Genomic DNA, 15,023 nt, shown 5'->3' with positions numbered 1-15,023 from the left:
TCTGCTTTTTGGGTAACCTATAAAAAAGTATTATATTTAAGGAATGCATCCTTGCCAAAAGAGTTCTGAGGAACAGCTTATTTTTCAAGCTGAATAATTACTTAAGCATGTCCCTACGGATTCATTTTTTAACAGGATAGCTAAGGTTGCATAACTATTCCGTTTAAAACTTGTTCTGACCTGCACCTCTGTTTGCTTTCCTGGTCTGAGAAGAAAGAATACAGATGCTCTGCGGAGTTACACTTTTCACATTTCCAGTTCATGCAACAACAATGCAATTACTAGCATGCACACCTCGCTTTTACACTTAAATAATTTGATACCACTTCTGTTGATCAACTTCTCAGTTCATTTGTAATCATAAATATTATTCTTGATGAAAGAAAGTATCAGTTCAGCATTTCTGAGCCCTGATCCTGGGGACCCATTGTTTATGCTGGTTTTTGTTCCAATTAAATAAGGCAAGCTCTGTTTTGTAAATTTACAGTCTGTTGAAGGACAATATGTCCTCTTAAAGCCACATTACTCCAGAAATAGCTATGTATGCCCTAAAAAAATAAATGTCCCATATTCACATCCTAGGAATTTCAATTGGTCAGATAAGCGTAGGTTTTCATTTACTGTGCTGTATGTCCTATAATGTAAATAATTTAAAGATGTCCCATTACCATTGATTCAATTACAAACTGACAGATCAATTCAGATGGGTTCCATGAGTGTGTAAACTTGAAACCGTCAGTCAGCTGTCAGTAAACATTAATTTTATTTGAAATAGCTTCAATATAGGCTCTCTGCTACACAAATCTTTTATTTCTAATCCATCTCAAGAAATTTTTATTCACAAATATAAAAATGTGATGAGATGACCCCTTTTCCATATGTTAATCGTTGGACTGAATATTATAATTAGGTCTAATTACAGAATCTCTTTCTCAAAAGGCAAATGTCTGACGCAAATTGTAAGCCCATTACTGTAGGCTACTTTTATATTTATTTTCTTTTGTTATTATTGTAGGCCTATTTGCTTTTTTATTTATTTATTTAGCCTACGATGTAGAACTATTAACTAATATCCAGTTTTTTGCACTTGACATGAGCATGACTGAATTTAAAAAGCCCCTTATATTTAGCTCAAACCGATTTGAAATCTCGCGATTTTACGTTCTCACGATGCGTTGCCTTGACTTGTGTGGCAAGCTGCGTTGACTGTATCGAGTCATAATTGAACGCATTGGTACTGTACAGTTGTGGGGTAGAGAGCGCTGAAGAAGACCTGAGATAGAGGTAAGCTGGCACCATTGTGGCTGGCACTGTCAAAACTAGTAGGCTGATATCCCTTCTGAAGCAAAAAACTTATTCTCACAATGACATGGGGTGAGTATGCGTTCCTTTACTGTACTCGATTACAGAGACTGGGTTGGCAAAACTAATGAAAAAACGTTATACCGGTTTATTTTGCTGGAGGGATATCCTGGAAAAAGTGACTTTACGAATGGACATAGTTCTGCATACACTTTTTCTGTGACAGATTTCGCATAGATGTATTGTAATTAATTATTGGAGTTGATCGCGTTTCGTTTGAAATGAAATTTAAGGAAGTATATTTAATCGGATGCTGAAGACAAGTGTGGGATAGGCTGAGCCATATGGACGGTACGTCCAGTAATGTTAGCTCAGAGGGTGGCGTGAATGGCTATGCTACATAATGACATTATTCAGCAAAACGTGAACAAGATTAGCTGGTTGTGGATAGCATTTTATTTATCTTCATCACACTAGCCGATTTCTTAGTAGGACGAGCTAAATGTAAGCTGAAGAAAGGGGAAGTAACGTTATAACTCACGTGAAATCATGCTCAGGCAACGGCTTACTAATACTTTTAAAGCCATTAACGCCAGGTAGCCAGATACGTTGTCTCTTAAATGCATGTAAGTTAGCCAACTGTCAGGTGCGTTCAGTGGCAAGTTGCAACTAAACTTGGCTGTTTGTTTATTTATAGTCTAACTTTAGTGTTGTACAATTTTTCGTGCATTGGATAGGGCGGTGAGTCTGGAATGGGCAAGTCACCAATTCTCACAGCAAATGTATAGAACATATCGCACATTTAGTCAAGATTTTTTTCCAGATTGCGACGACGGAACGAATTTGCACCGAGTTCGCACTCAGGAGGACATCGTAACTAGACTAGATTTACTAGCTATACATTAGTTGCGAACGTAAAATGTAAATATATAATTATAATGAAATAGTTGCAAGCCGTAATTGTGAGGTTCAAGCAGTACAATCAAATCAACACCGGTCAATTCCATTTTGGTTTTGGTTGTTACCTATTACAGTCGACAAATATGCCAAGTTGCTGAGTATTCTTTGTTCAATGTTCAATGCAAAAGTACTGGATCAGTGACGATGTATTAAGGGCTGTAATTCCTGCACTGCTCGCCTGATATGGCTGTAAACACTCAAATTAAAGCGGACAGTACTGGACTAGAGAGCCAAAACAACAACGGTGTCGGTCTCAGAACGTTTCGCAATTTTACTGTAACTTCCCCTACAGAACAGGGTGTATTACTCTAAGTTTCATGCAACCCGATCAGTTTGGTGGAGTTGTTAGTAGTTTGCATTTATTCAAAATATTGAAAATGAATGGGGTAAAGGGCATTAATTGTCCGAAGGTAATGCTTGTTCTTTGTGAGGAGAATGGTATGAGATTTGTGTGTACAACACTAACGGTCCAGGAGAGCAGAATCTAGAGAAATTTGTCCCATTTCAATATTGAATATTAAATTGACTGCTATAACGCCACCAAATGCTCAGTGGTGAAATTATAATACAAGGTGTAGGGGGCTTAACATTTGTATACGTTTTTACGTATAGGTTCCAGCAGATTTGTCTGTGTGGATGTTATGGAATGGCTATGGCTTGCAGACATTTTTACCTGCTCTGTTGGAGAACTGGTCTTGAAATGTGGGAGCCCTTTCCTATGAAAGATCAAGACAATTCACACACTAAGGTAGTGTTCATACAAAGGCCTACTGAGGAGTTGTTCAATTTGTTTTTGGCAGTTGATCATGAAAGTGCAGGATCCAATGCACTGGGTCTCGGCTGTGTTTGAAGTGATACTACTATCCCAATAACAAACCATGTAGAACTCCACCTTCGGTCATGCGGTTGAATAGATGTTTACTCACAGCTAGGTGTGAGTTTTGATGTTTAACTTGAATTCTCTTCTGTTGCATAGGCTATAGGAAGACTGGCTCTATGTCAGAAAACCATGACTGGGAAAAATACACTACATTTAGCAATGATCACTGGGATCAGAGTGATATAACTTTTAGTTATATGTCATGAGGGACTAAACAAAGTCAAATAGTATTTTGTGTTGGAACATTATTTTCCTAAATCTTTTACAGGTAAGTATCTAGCAAAAATGAACAAAAACATTGTTTGAATGGACATAGAATCCACTTTAGCTTGTTCTATTGACTGTTCCCTCAGATTTGTAATTTTAGCTGATTCTAGTGGCGAGATGGTTCTGAAAACTATTATTATTATTATTATTATTATTATTATTATTATTATTAAAATATTGTAATGAATAAATGTTTTGTTCTCTCCCTTTTGTTTTTGTGTTGACTATAGGGTTGACACAGTGAGACAGACAAGAAGATATTAACATGGAGTTAAGATAATAATGAAATCATTATCAGCTCGGATCAGATAAAATGGCAAAGTCAAGATTCTTTCGAAATGGTCTAATCCTGGGTTCTACGTTTATGATCCTAATGATTATTATCTATTGGGATGATGTGGGAGCTGCAAATTTTTACCTGCACACCACCATATCTGGACCTCAGGCTTCCCGTACCCCCCCTGTAAGTCACTCCACGCCTAAGCCAGCGGCTGTCAACAACAAAGGAAGTTCCTTCCTGTCAGACATTGATGCGTTTCTTAACCACTTCTTAGCAGACATGTCAGAGCCCAGTCAAAAAACCAGGGTTGACAACACTCCGGCAGCCTTTGGAAATGCGTCCGGGGATGCTGGGAAACCAGAAGACAAGCACATCTCTGAGGAGAAGAAAGAGAGACAGGATGACAGGAAACAGTTGATGCATGACTTGTGCAGCGTCAACAGCACCTTCGACTTTCCGGGCAAGAGCCGGACTTTTGACGACATTCCCAGCAGAGAGCTGGAGCACTTAATTGTTGACGACCACCACGGGATCATCTACTGCTACGTGCCCAAGGTGGCGTGCAGCCACTGGAAGCGTATCATGATTGTGCTGAGCGAGAGCCTCCTGGTCAACGGTGTACCCTATCGGGACCCTAAGGACGTTCCGTCCGAGCAGGTTCATAGCCCCAAAGTTCATCTCACCCTCAACAAGTTCTGGAAACGCTACGGAAAGTTCTCTCGCCACCTGATGAACGTCAAGCTGAAGAATTATACCAAGTTCCTGTTCGTCAGGGACCCGTTTGTGCGTCTGATCTCAGCCTACAGGAACAAGCTCGAGAAGGCCAACGAGGACTTCTACCGAAGGTTTTCCACAGTCATGCTGAAAAGGTACGCCAATTACTCCAACCCTCCTGCTTCAGTCGTCGACGCATTCAGGTCTGGTATGCGACCGTCTTTTTCTCACTTCATTCAGTATCTGTTGGACCCCAACACAGTAAAAGATAGGCCCTTCAACGAGCACTGGCAACAAGTATATCACTTGTGTCATCCCTGCCAAATCAACTATGACTTCATAGGAAAGTTGGAGACTGTGGAGGAGGATGCTGAGCAATTGCTCCGCATCCTTCACGTGGACGACATCATCCATTTCCCTCCCGGTTACCACAACAAAACAACAAGCAGTTGGCAGCAAGGCTGGTTCTCCAATATCCCCTATGAGTCCACCAGAAAGCTTTACAAGCTCTATGAACCGGACTTCAAACTGTTTGGATACACCAAGCCCGGAAAACTGAAATGACTTATTGCCTCCAGGGGAGTTTTTAGAGAGAGCTTGGAGACCTTTTTTTTTTTTCTGACTGAAACATACATATTTCAGTGGAGATATCTCAGATGGTCCACCAGAACAGTCCACATGGCATTTATGAAACCAGAACCCTTTCCAAGAACAGGACCTGGATCTCCATTTGCAAAGAGTGAATAATATTGGAAGATGCTAAGCAGGACATTATTATGAATAAATGATAACCGAAAGTTATAGAACTGTATTGTGAGGTTGTACGGTCTGTATGCATGGCAACAATGGTACCATTAATTATTGATTATCCAGTGTTAAAATTTTGAATTGCTTTTTGGACAGGACAGTTTATTTATAGTGGAAAAAGGGTGCATGTTATATGGCAGGTACATGCATTGAGATATGACTGGACGGGTACTAGTAAACTACTGCCAAACATATGGACTCTATAAAGATAAAGATTGACACTGGATCCAAAACAGACAATAAGTCTTGAAATGACCTCGCAATCATAATAATTGTACCACATTAGCTACTGTAGCTCAATTTATTTGGCAATAATTGATCAAAATGGTCAACTACAACTAATATAATTTGTGCCTGTTCTAAGGCATCAAGACAAAAATGCTTACCAAAGGTAGCTTTTAAAGGGGTAGACTCGCTAAACAATTTTTACTAAATTATTATCTGTAGGATTAGGCCTACTATTTAAAATAATTATGAAGTGGCAATTTACCGATTCATTTCACAATTGAAGCAAAATATGCTTAGCAAGCTAGTGATTTTTGGGGGGTTTACAAGGGTTTGAGTGACTATAGACTTACATTGTTTGCCTTGATATCTCAAAAGTATTTTTTGATTTCTGACAGGAGCCTAAGCTCATTTATTTTGTGCCAAGCCATTTCAACCATTTATAAATTAAGTGATAATGGTCCATGTTTCTACTTGTGAGATTGGCCAGAGGCTAAACATCAGTTTGATTTTGGAGGTCTCAAACATATCCTCTTTTGATGTGCCAGTAAATTGTTGAATGAACGTTTAAGACTGCACACAATTCAGCTTCAATGGGAAATGTCTAAAGACCATGGAAACCATCTGCCTTTTGGACTCACCAACCATATCAACCATGTGTCATTATAAAATGGGGCTAGAAAAGAATACTGTCCCTATTGATATGTACACATGGACATGCTTTATAATGATATGACTAGATTAGGTTTAATGTCTTTAGTGCCCATCAGCATTATATGCTTTTATTCAAATGAACACACTCCTGTCAGTATTGTCTGGCTACTCCTCCCCATGGATTTCTATATTTAGCATTATTAGTTTTTACCATTTTCATGAATGCTGTTGGGTTCACAGGGAAAAGTATATTAATATTCTGTGTTCTGTGGGAAACTGGGAAATGCAGTAAAAATATCTTTGAAATGAGATTCTTTGAAATGGATCTCCCATAGCCCAGCCATACCTCAGGGTGAAAAAATATGGGAGGAGAAGGGGTCCTAAGCACACAAAATATTACACAATATACATATTACAATATACATAAGCTGAGGTGTAAAATATAGTATATTTTTGCTACAATTTAAAGCATTTTCATTTCTTTATTAAAGGAAGAGTTTTCCACTTTGTTCCTCACCACAAATTATTAGCTTTGTTATACAAATAATAAAGCATGGTCCACAAGTAACTAACATACTGTGTTTAGCTATATTGGCATGTTTTGATGATACGATGCAAGCAAATAAATAAAATAAACTGGAAGTAAGTTTGGTTTTTGATAGTATCTTTCTTAATAACTCTCAGGTGTTGATTCTTAGCCCCCATTAAATTAATGTTATTTGGCTAACAAAGCTAATGGCTTAGAAAAAATGAACTATGCATTTTTACACAATTTTAGGAAGTGGGCCTAAAAAATTGGAACCCCCCCTTTAAAGCGTATATTTTAGATTTTGTGGGTTTTTTCCTTGAGGGGGGTCAAAAAGTTTGTTGTATTTTATAAGGCTCTTGATCTAAAGTATTTGCTCTTCAGTGAAAAGTGACTGTATTCTATATTCTGCCTCTGTGGCAGCTTGTCTTTAATGTGAAGAGGGTATTCTAAATGAGCTTCTGGTTTTGACAACTTTTTGTTGATCTATTAATCCATTTTTCTATTCATGAAAGTTCATCTGTAAGAATTGCATTTGAAAAAATGTAAATAGTCTTGATTGTGGTTATTTTAATCATGTATATAATTCCCAAATATATAATGGTGTAAACAAAAAAGAAAAAAAAAAGAAAAACAGGTGTATATTTATTTTGCATTCGCTACTGTCCTAACAAAGACTAGATTTATCAAATTGACAATTACCAGCAGGGATTCCTTTAAGTTGACAACCTCTGTTTATTTCAGTTTTCTATTTATCTCTTAACCTGCTTTCCAAGAGTAAAGAATACAAAAGTGAGTACTTGGTGTGTGGTTTTTTTGTCATTCTTTTGTGTTTATTAAAGTTTATAGTGACATTCAGAGCCTAGTTTTCTTGCTCATTTACTCATTTTGGAACATACAGTGCCCTCCATAACGTTTGGGACAAAGACCCATTATGTCTTGATTTGCCACAATTTTAGATTTGATTTTGGTAAGCCTAATGTTTGGCTGATGTCTCTAACCATTTTATTCTTGTTTCTCAGTCTCAAAATGGCTTCTTTGACCACAATAATAGTTGTCAAAGGTGATTGAAAGACTAGAGACTAGAGAACCGACTAGGTGCTGAGAACTCTTATACCTGCAGGGGCAATTAAACACACCTGAGCAAACACCTTTGAAGACATGTGTCCCAAACAGTATGGTGCCCAGTGTATAATCACTGCTGTAATTTCTACAAGGTAAAACCAAAATGTATCAAAATGCCCTTTAATAAAATCTGACAATGTGCACTTTAACCACATGTGATTTATTTATTTATTACAAATCCCAAATTGTGGAGTACAGGGGCAAATGAGGGCACTAAATACATTTCCATGTAAAACTCACGGTGAAGTGCTAACATTTGAAATGGCCCTTTACTGAAAAGTTTGCAGAAATTATACACTCCATACAGATGTACAGCCAGATGTGATGTTCTTTAATTAACCGCGATAGTCCTTACAAAATCATAGATTGAGAAGAAAGCTTTTGATGGTGTGTGTTAAGTGCTAAACTCTGTAAAATGGTGACAATAACTCTGAATTTATGGTGGCTACATTACACATAATTTATGAACAGGAGAGCATGTTGGCGCATGTGCTGATCCAGGGTGTGAAGATTGTGTCAGCTTTTCAACCTCCTAAGAGTTGTATAATTATTGTATGGCTGTTGCCATGAAGTCTGAATACCTCTGGGCTCAGTCAGGGTTTTCAGCAACCGTTTGGAAAGATAGCAGCGATTGAGATCCTTTCAGAAGTTCTCATTTATTACTGTATCCAATTCATCCTTACTTTATATGGGTAAGGTCTTTACCTGCCTGTTAGCCATTGCTATGGTACCGTGACAAGCCATACAAGGGAAATGGTTGCAAAACACTGGGATGTATTTGTTTTATGGCGGGTGACTGGGTAAGGGGCCCAGTTTATCTGTTCTCACATGTCCTATAGTGCTGTGAGGGGTCTACCTGCATGGTGTATATGTAAGTGTTTCATGTGGGTATAAATCAGACCTTGTCAGCAGGTTGGTTCCTGTCAGCCGGAGCACAGCTCTCAGGTTTCACACATGGCCGCAAGGGTCTTGAGAAGGGTCTTGAGAACCAGTAGTTTTGCTGGCCGGCACAATTCTAACCTTTTCTGTGAACTGTCAGTGTCCCATGGAGAATATGGGTTTTTGCTGCATGTCACAGGGTTTCATTAACATATACAGATTTTAAAGATTGTCATTCTTCAAAATGTATCATATTTCTGGTTCCAGATCGCAAGCTAAATTTAATTCAAGTTTAGCGGCATACTTGAGTGCATTCCTGTCTAATCTGCCTTGAGGTCCCTGCTGAAACGGCACATAGCTTGTCAGTGGTACAGTTATGCATGTATTGCTGATGTGACAACCACATTCTGTGCACAGGGACCACATATACCAGCTCTTGGGACTTAAACATAGCTTTGTCTCAATAAGATGAAAGCTCTTGTCAAGAGGTGTACAGGTGAAAGGGCGTACAGTTTCTAACCCCCCTCCTGGATAGCGATGATGTTGGTTTAGCCATAACTACTTGAATTGAAATACATTTTCATAACAATGAAGAACTCATGCTGGGGCCCTCTGGTGAATATTCTGTCCTATATACAACATATCAGTCAGTTGGCACAAACCAGAGACTTATTCAGCTCTCCCCCAGTTATCATATACTGTACGATAGCCTCCCATAGTGTGAGCCGCAGACTCAGTGGTTGGTTGTGTAACAAACCTAACAAACAAGCCTGGGTGTGTCCACAGTTCTTGTTATGATTGCACTTCTGAACTCCTCCACAAGAGTACGCTGTTGGCCTTCCTGACTCCACTCGGGCGCACAAAGCTCTTATATCGCTTGGTCTCTTTATATACACTAGTGGTTCTCTAACTCAGTCCTGGGGACCCCTGTGTATGCTGGTTTTCATTCCAACCGCAATTGCATTCCCAGAGTTTTAACAAACTTTATTGTAATATTTACCCTCTTAAGCCACATTGGCAGAAAAAGCTGTTCATACAATGAAGAATTCACATTGCATATGACATAAGCAGGAGGTAAAAACATTTTTAAACATAAAAGTAAAGACTGAGGTGAATCAACAGGCTCCCAATTAGTGAGTTTGTGCATGGCCCCTACAAATCAACCATTTGTAGATAATTAAAAATTCAAAGACAAAGCAAAGGATTTGGAGTCCAAACTGCAGTGTGTATCCTAAGGAGAAATTAACCTAAGAACATAAACACGTGTTCAAGACCTTAAGGAAGAGATTGGAGGTAACAAATCCCAGCATACATTGGGGTCACCAGGACAGAGTTTGAGAACCACTGCATGAGACCTTGCTGTGGGTACAGCTGAGATGGCATCACCCAGGGTGAGCACTGTTATTCCCTTCTGCGAAACGAGCAGTGACCTTCATATTTTTGCAAAGCGACCTGTCGGCCGCCCACAACATTTAGTATGAGGCCTGGAGGCAGGTTGCTGTGGCCTGATGTCTTGTTGCTCCAGGGAAAATTGGTCTGAAAATCAACCTCCAGTTCTGCTCCACAGCCTGTCAAATGAGAGCTTGACAGTTCTTGTTGAATGCGCCATGGCTAAAGCAGCACATCTGGCTGGTTTTGTGCTAAGGATTTCTGGCAAGCTCGACACAGTCAGTTTTGGGGCTGTCAAAGGATTAATTGTGTATGTGGGTGCTGGCTTTGAAGCATCACCTGAATCATCACCATCTCTTTCCCGGGAGAAATGAGTAGGTGATATCCCCTGTGGGACCTGGCAAATCATAGCTAGTGCTACTCTGCTCAGTGACAGACACAAGGGACTTCATGTTGCATGTTGCCCCAAGGCAGGGCCAACTGGAGCACTGTTTGAGTAAGCTTTCTCCACCAGTCCCCTGAGAGCTCTGGCTTTGTTTGAGGGGGGTCTGACCCACAGGTGAACTGCAGTAGGTACAGATATCATAGTACACCTGCACTATACATCCATTGAAGGAGATTTCATGCTCCCTGGCCTTTTATGCTATCTTGGCTCAGTGCACATAGCATTAATGAAGCAGCTGCAGTCTCAGAAATGGCATCCACGGAAGCTGAAGCTGATCACTCAAGCACTGCATCCCACTGCTAGCATGTGACAATTTTGATTAGTTATTCGGTTGATTAGCATGATCAAGTAGAGGAACCAATCACTTGGAATACAGAGTGGTGAAAACATTAGTCACGTAGGAACACCCCTAATTTATGTGCATTACATGCCTGGCTCTGTTCAAAGAATTATGGGTGCTGTACAAATCAAGTGCAGTATGCAGGAGAGCAAAACAGTGGCTCAAGCCAATAGAATATACTTTGGAAGTAACCGTGTAGCTTGAGGAGGAAGAAAACGAGGATGTAAGAAATAAAGGCATCAAGTTTGATACCACAGTCACCTGCATTTCAAGATGACTAACAATTTATTGCATGTATGATATTAAATATTTTCCTTGAAACAATTATGAAGAAATGAATTAATTTTGACTACATGGAGAGCATTACAAGTTTAAGTGGTGATAGTTTTGGACATTTCTAAAAGGAAAACTGACTGACATTCAGTCACAGCTAGCATTTGTAATGTACCTCGGAATACTATGTAAGGAACAATAGTGATCGCTAGGTGGAGACGGATCACTGCAAACTAAAATGGAATCAAAATTCATTCTCTGCTTTTTTATGATTATATTGCCACAATTCCCTTTGCACTCAATCCTGGTCATATTCCCTCATGAGTCCATGCCAAAGTGTCTTCATACTGATGCTGGCATCACCATTGGATGTGTTATGTTCTTGTGTCAAAAGTGGTGCTTAAAGTTCTCAAACCACAGCTGAACAATACAGTCTTCCCCAGTATTTTGTTTGAATCACCTGGATTTGCTAATTAGCGCAATTATTCACCCAGGTGACTGGCTGAGTTAATTGGTGGAAGAAACGCATGACTTTCTTTCCACTTCTGTCTGAAAGTTTGCCCGAACTGACCATAAGACTTTCCACATGTCTTCAGCAATGTTCACGTTTACTGTTCAAAATCAGATGGGACCTTCTCCACATATCACTTGCCTATATTGGCAAACAGTGCAGGGTCTGAAATACATTTAATCGAACACTGGATCCTATCTCAGACCATCTGTAATTCAGTTTCTGCTTGCATGGCTGCTCAGCTTGTGGAAGGGCTCTCTCGTCTAGGAGTGGCTGGAAGGTATGAGGTCACACAATGTTGTGAATGAATGCCTCTCGGTACATTTGAGAATCAAATTAAAAATACATCAATTTATTATTCCAATAATAAATATTAGCAATTTAGCTTTCTCAGATTGGAATTGATTATATAGGTTTGAAATGTAAAGTCAAAATTTTTATATTAATTCATCAATAATATTGGAATTGGCCTTTTGAAATATTTTCTGGGCAGTGAATTCTTAAAAGGTACAACAGGTAATTTCGGACTTCAAACGGTCAAGAGAGGAATTGCCGCAACAAACACACTGAAACCACAACACTGTTTAACCCAAACCTTTTCTGTGAATGCACTGACATTGAAACACCATTGGTTATGGCAATTATAACCAATTTTCAACCAATGAGCTTGAATTTTTGTACAGCTATACTATGTTTTGGTACAGAGTGCATACTTTGAAACCTGAATTTAAGGACTATAAACACATGAGTCAACATGTCAGTGAGACTTTTTCAATGATAGGAAGAGATTTACAATGTTCTTGTAACAATGTTTTAACACAAACATCTTAACTATTGCTTGATCACCTCTCCATCTAGTCATGGTAACCAGAAAAAAAAAAAAAGTGCAATAGGGCCTGCCAAGCATTTTTTATACACAGCTGTGAGCCTGCTAGAATGGTTCATTACTTAATTAGCTCAAGACCCACACCTGTGTGGAAACAGCTCCTTTCAATATACTTTTCAGCCCTCATTTCCTCAAACATTTATTTTATTTTGTAAGTTACCTGTAGCTGCCCTATGGTTTTAAATGTTTTAAAAGTCCGGATTTTAGTTCATTAGTGTGTTTTCTCATTTAGTTATCTTTGAGTGTAGTGTGTGATTGATATGTTGAGTGGGTTAGTTCTGTATGTATAGGTGTGGCATGCATATAAAATGTGTGTGGTGTGAATGTCAGATGTGTGTAACGTGGATGTCTTATCTATGTAATGTGCATGTATAATGAATACGGTTGATGTAATGTTGATTGCTTGTATCTGTGTAAAGTAGTTCAATAAAAATATTTTTTTAAATAAAACTAAAAAAGAGGTCATTTTGGAGTCCAATAAACAAAAAATGACAGTACCATAGTGCAGTCTAAATGAGATGACGCATTAATACTCCGTAATCTTTCAGCATCAGACATGCCCTTTTCCTTGCTCTTTTTTTAGATAGAATGACCCAAGAAAAACAATTATTTTTGCTTCTTACGGCAATTCTCTTTGCATCTTTTTCAATTACATATTCTTTTCATGAGATTGTCTGTCGTCAGAGGAAATGAGGAAATTCCTCGAAATCCAATTTATTCTAGATTTAAAGGCAGCGGCGATTAGATTAAACCCAGTCTTTGCTGAAGTGCTTAGTTCTGCATGAGCATGCGTTCATGGGAGCACATCCGATTATCTGCCTCTTCACAGAAGAGTTTCTGGTGCGGACCATTATCAGACATACGTGGGACGCTCAGGCTACGACTCTGAGAGAGCTCATGGCTGGGAAGTTTTGTGACAGTTTCTCTGAGGGGGCGGTCTAATAACTTATCTAACTGGGTCTCTTGAGATTTTGACAGACTGCACTTATGCTCCCCTGAAGGCCACACAACATGGGTCTTAACCATCCCCCATCTGCCTCTGCGATCCAAATGCGCTTGTTGACGCATGCAGGTTTAAGGGAGACAGTCCAACTAGTGCAATGGTTCCGGATTCTTCCGTTTCACATGAAGTAGTTGGCCTATTTTTAAATACTCTTTGTATTTTCAGGGCTGTCTGTACAAAGGTTGTCGTGATATGTGCTTTGCATTCGGATAGAAGTGAAAGAATCAAGACCGGAAATTAGGTTCCATTTTTAGCTTTCATATACAGTCGGCATTGTTTTCAGAACAATTGTCCCAGAGATTTTAAACGCTGGCTTTGGCACTTGCTGGTTCATTACATGAATATTTATTTTATTTGTCTTATCAGATAATATTACCCAGGGCTACTTACCCATAGTAATGTTGCTCAGGGTCTGGTGGCAAATAAACAAGAATAAATTACACACCACCACTGCAACATTCACAGTGCTGCCAGGCACATTTTTATGTTCTAAGTCAGAGTGAAATAACTCTATGAAGCTAAAACAGCCAGATCATGATGGACAGTGACTAACATATAAGCCAATACTTGTAACCCTAATTATTCTGGAAGGAAAACAAGCTTAAACAGGAAATTGGCTTCCCACAACAAAATAATGTGTCAATCTCATGTCTATTTTAACTCAAACTGTGTTTAAGAGACAAAATGGCAGTTGGATTTTCAGTCCCATAAAGCACTACAGCATGTTACTTTCATTTATGAAACACTAAGTCTGAGAACATGAGAGCATGAGAGTTTTAATGGCAGCAGTAACTTGGAACTGGCTGACTCTCAAATCAGAGTCTACACTCTGACCACTTTATTAGGTAGACCTGTACACCAGCTTGTTAAAGCAAATACTTAATCAGCCAATCATACGGCAAATGGGTAAGAAATGTGATCTTAGTGACTTTGACTGTAGAATGATTGCTGGTGATAGACAGGGTGGTTTGAGTATCTCAGAAACTGCCGATCTCCTGGGATTTCATGCACAACAGTCTCTAGAGTTCGCAGAGAATGGTATGAAAAACAACAAACAGCCAGTGAGCAGCAGTTCTGCAGTAAAAGCTGACAGGAAGGTGACAGTCACGCAAATAAACATGCATTACAACAGCGGTATGCAAAAAAGCATCTCTGAACACACAATATGTCAAACCTCTATGTGGATAGGCTACAGAAGCAGAATAATTAATATGTCAAAAAAAATAAGTATATAAGTAAAATAAATACCTGATAATGTGCTCAGTGTATGTGCCATATTGATGTACTCATGTGAAAGTACTAACGTAGGCATCCACACCAACCTACTGAATTGAATAGCAAGTGCTAGATTCTAAGGGCAATAGGTAGGTCTTTTAGTTCACGTTGGAAGATGGTCAGATTTGCAGTTCCGACCACTGTGGAAAGTTTGTGCAACTACCCGGGATCCAGTACAGATGGACTCTCCGGCCTGAAAGAAATTGATAACACAGTGAGAGAAACAGCCAGCTTCCCCAAGGTTGAACAAAGGAGCGATTTTGTCAGCATGAATGGTCTGAG

General features: G+C 39.1%; 1 protein-coding gene across 1 annotated transcript; it reads left to right on the top strand.

Moving 5' to 3' along the window:
* Positions 1-1,238: 1,238 nt before the first annotated feature.
* On the top strand, positions 1,239-6,331 carry chst12a (carbohydrate (chondroitin 4) sulfotransferase 12a). The gene is made up of 2 exons (XM_061224949.1): positions 1,239-1,374; positions 3,640-6,331. Exon 2 carries the CDS (start codon positions 3,723-3,725, stop codon positions 4,965-4,967), a length of 1,245 nt encoding a protein of 414 aa, XP_061080933.1. The 5' UTR covers positions 1,239-1,374; positions 3,640-3,722; the 3' UTR covers positions 4,968-6,331.
* The last annotated feature ends 8,692 nt before the right edge of the window (positions 6,332-15,023 follow it).

Source organism: Conger conger, chromosome 16, assembly GCF_963514075.1.
Source record: "Conger conger chromosome 16, fConCon1.1, whole genome shotgun sequence".
Classification (NCBI taxonomy): domain Eukaryota; kingdom Metazoa; phylum Chordata; class Actinopteri; order Anguilliformes; family Congridae; genus Conger; species Conger conger.
The sequence above is the reverse complement of the archived record's forward strand: the minus strand, read 5'-3'. Positions and strand labels throughout refer to the sequence as shown.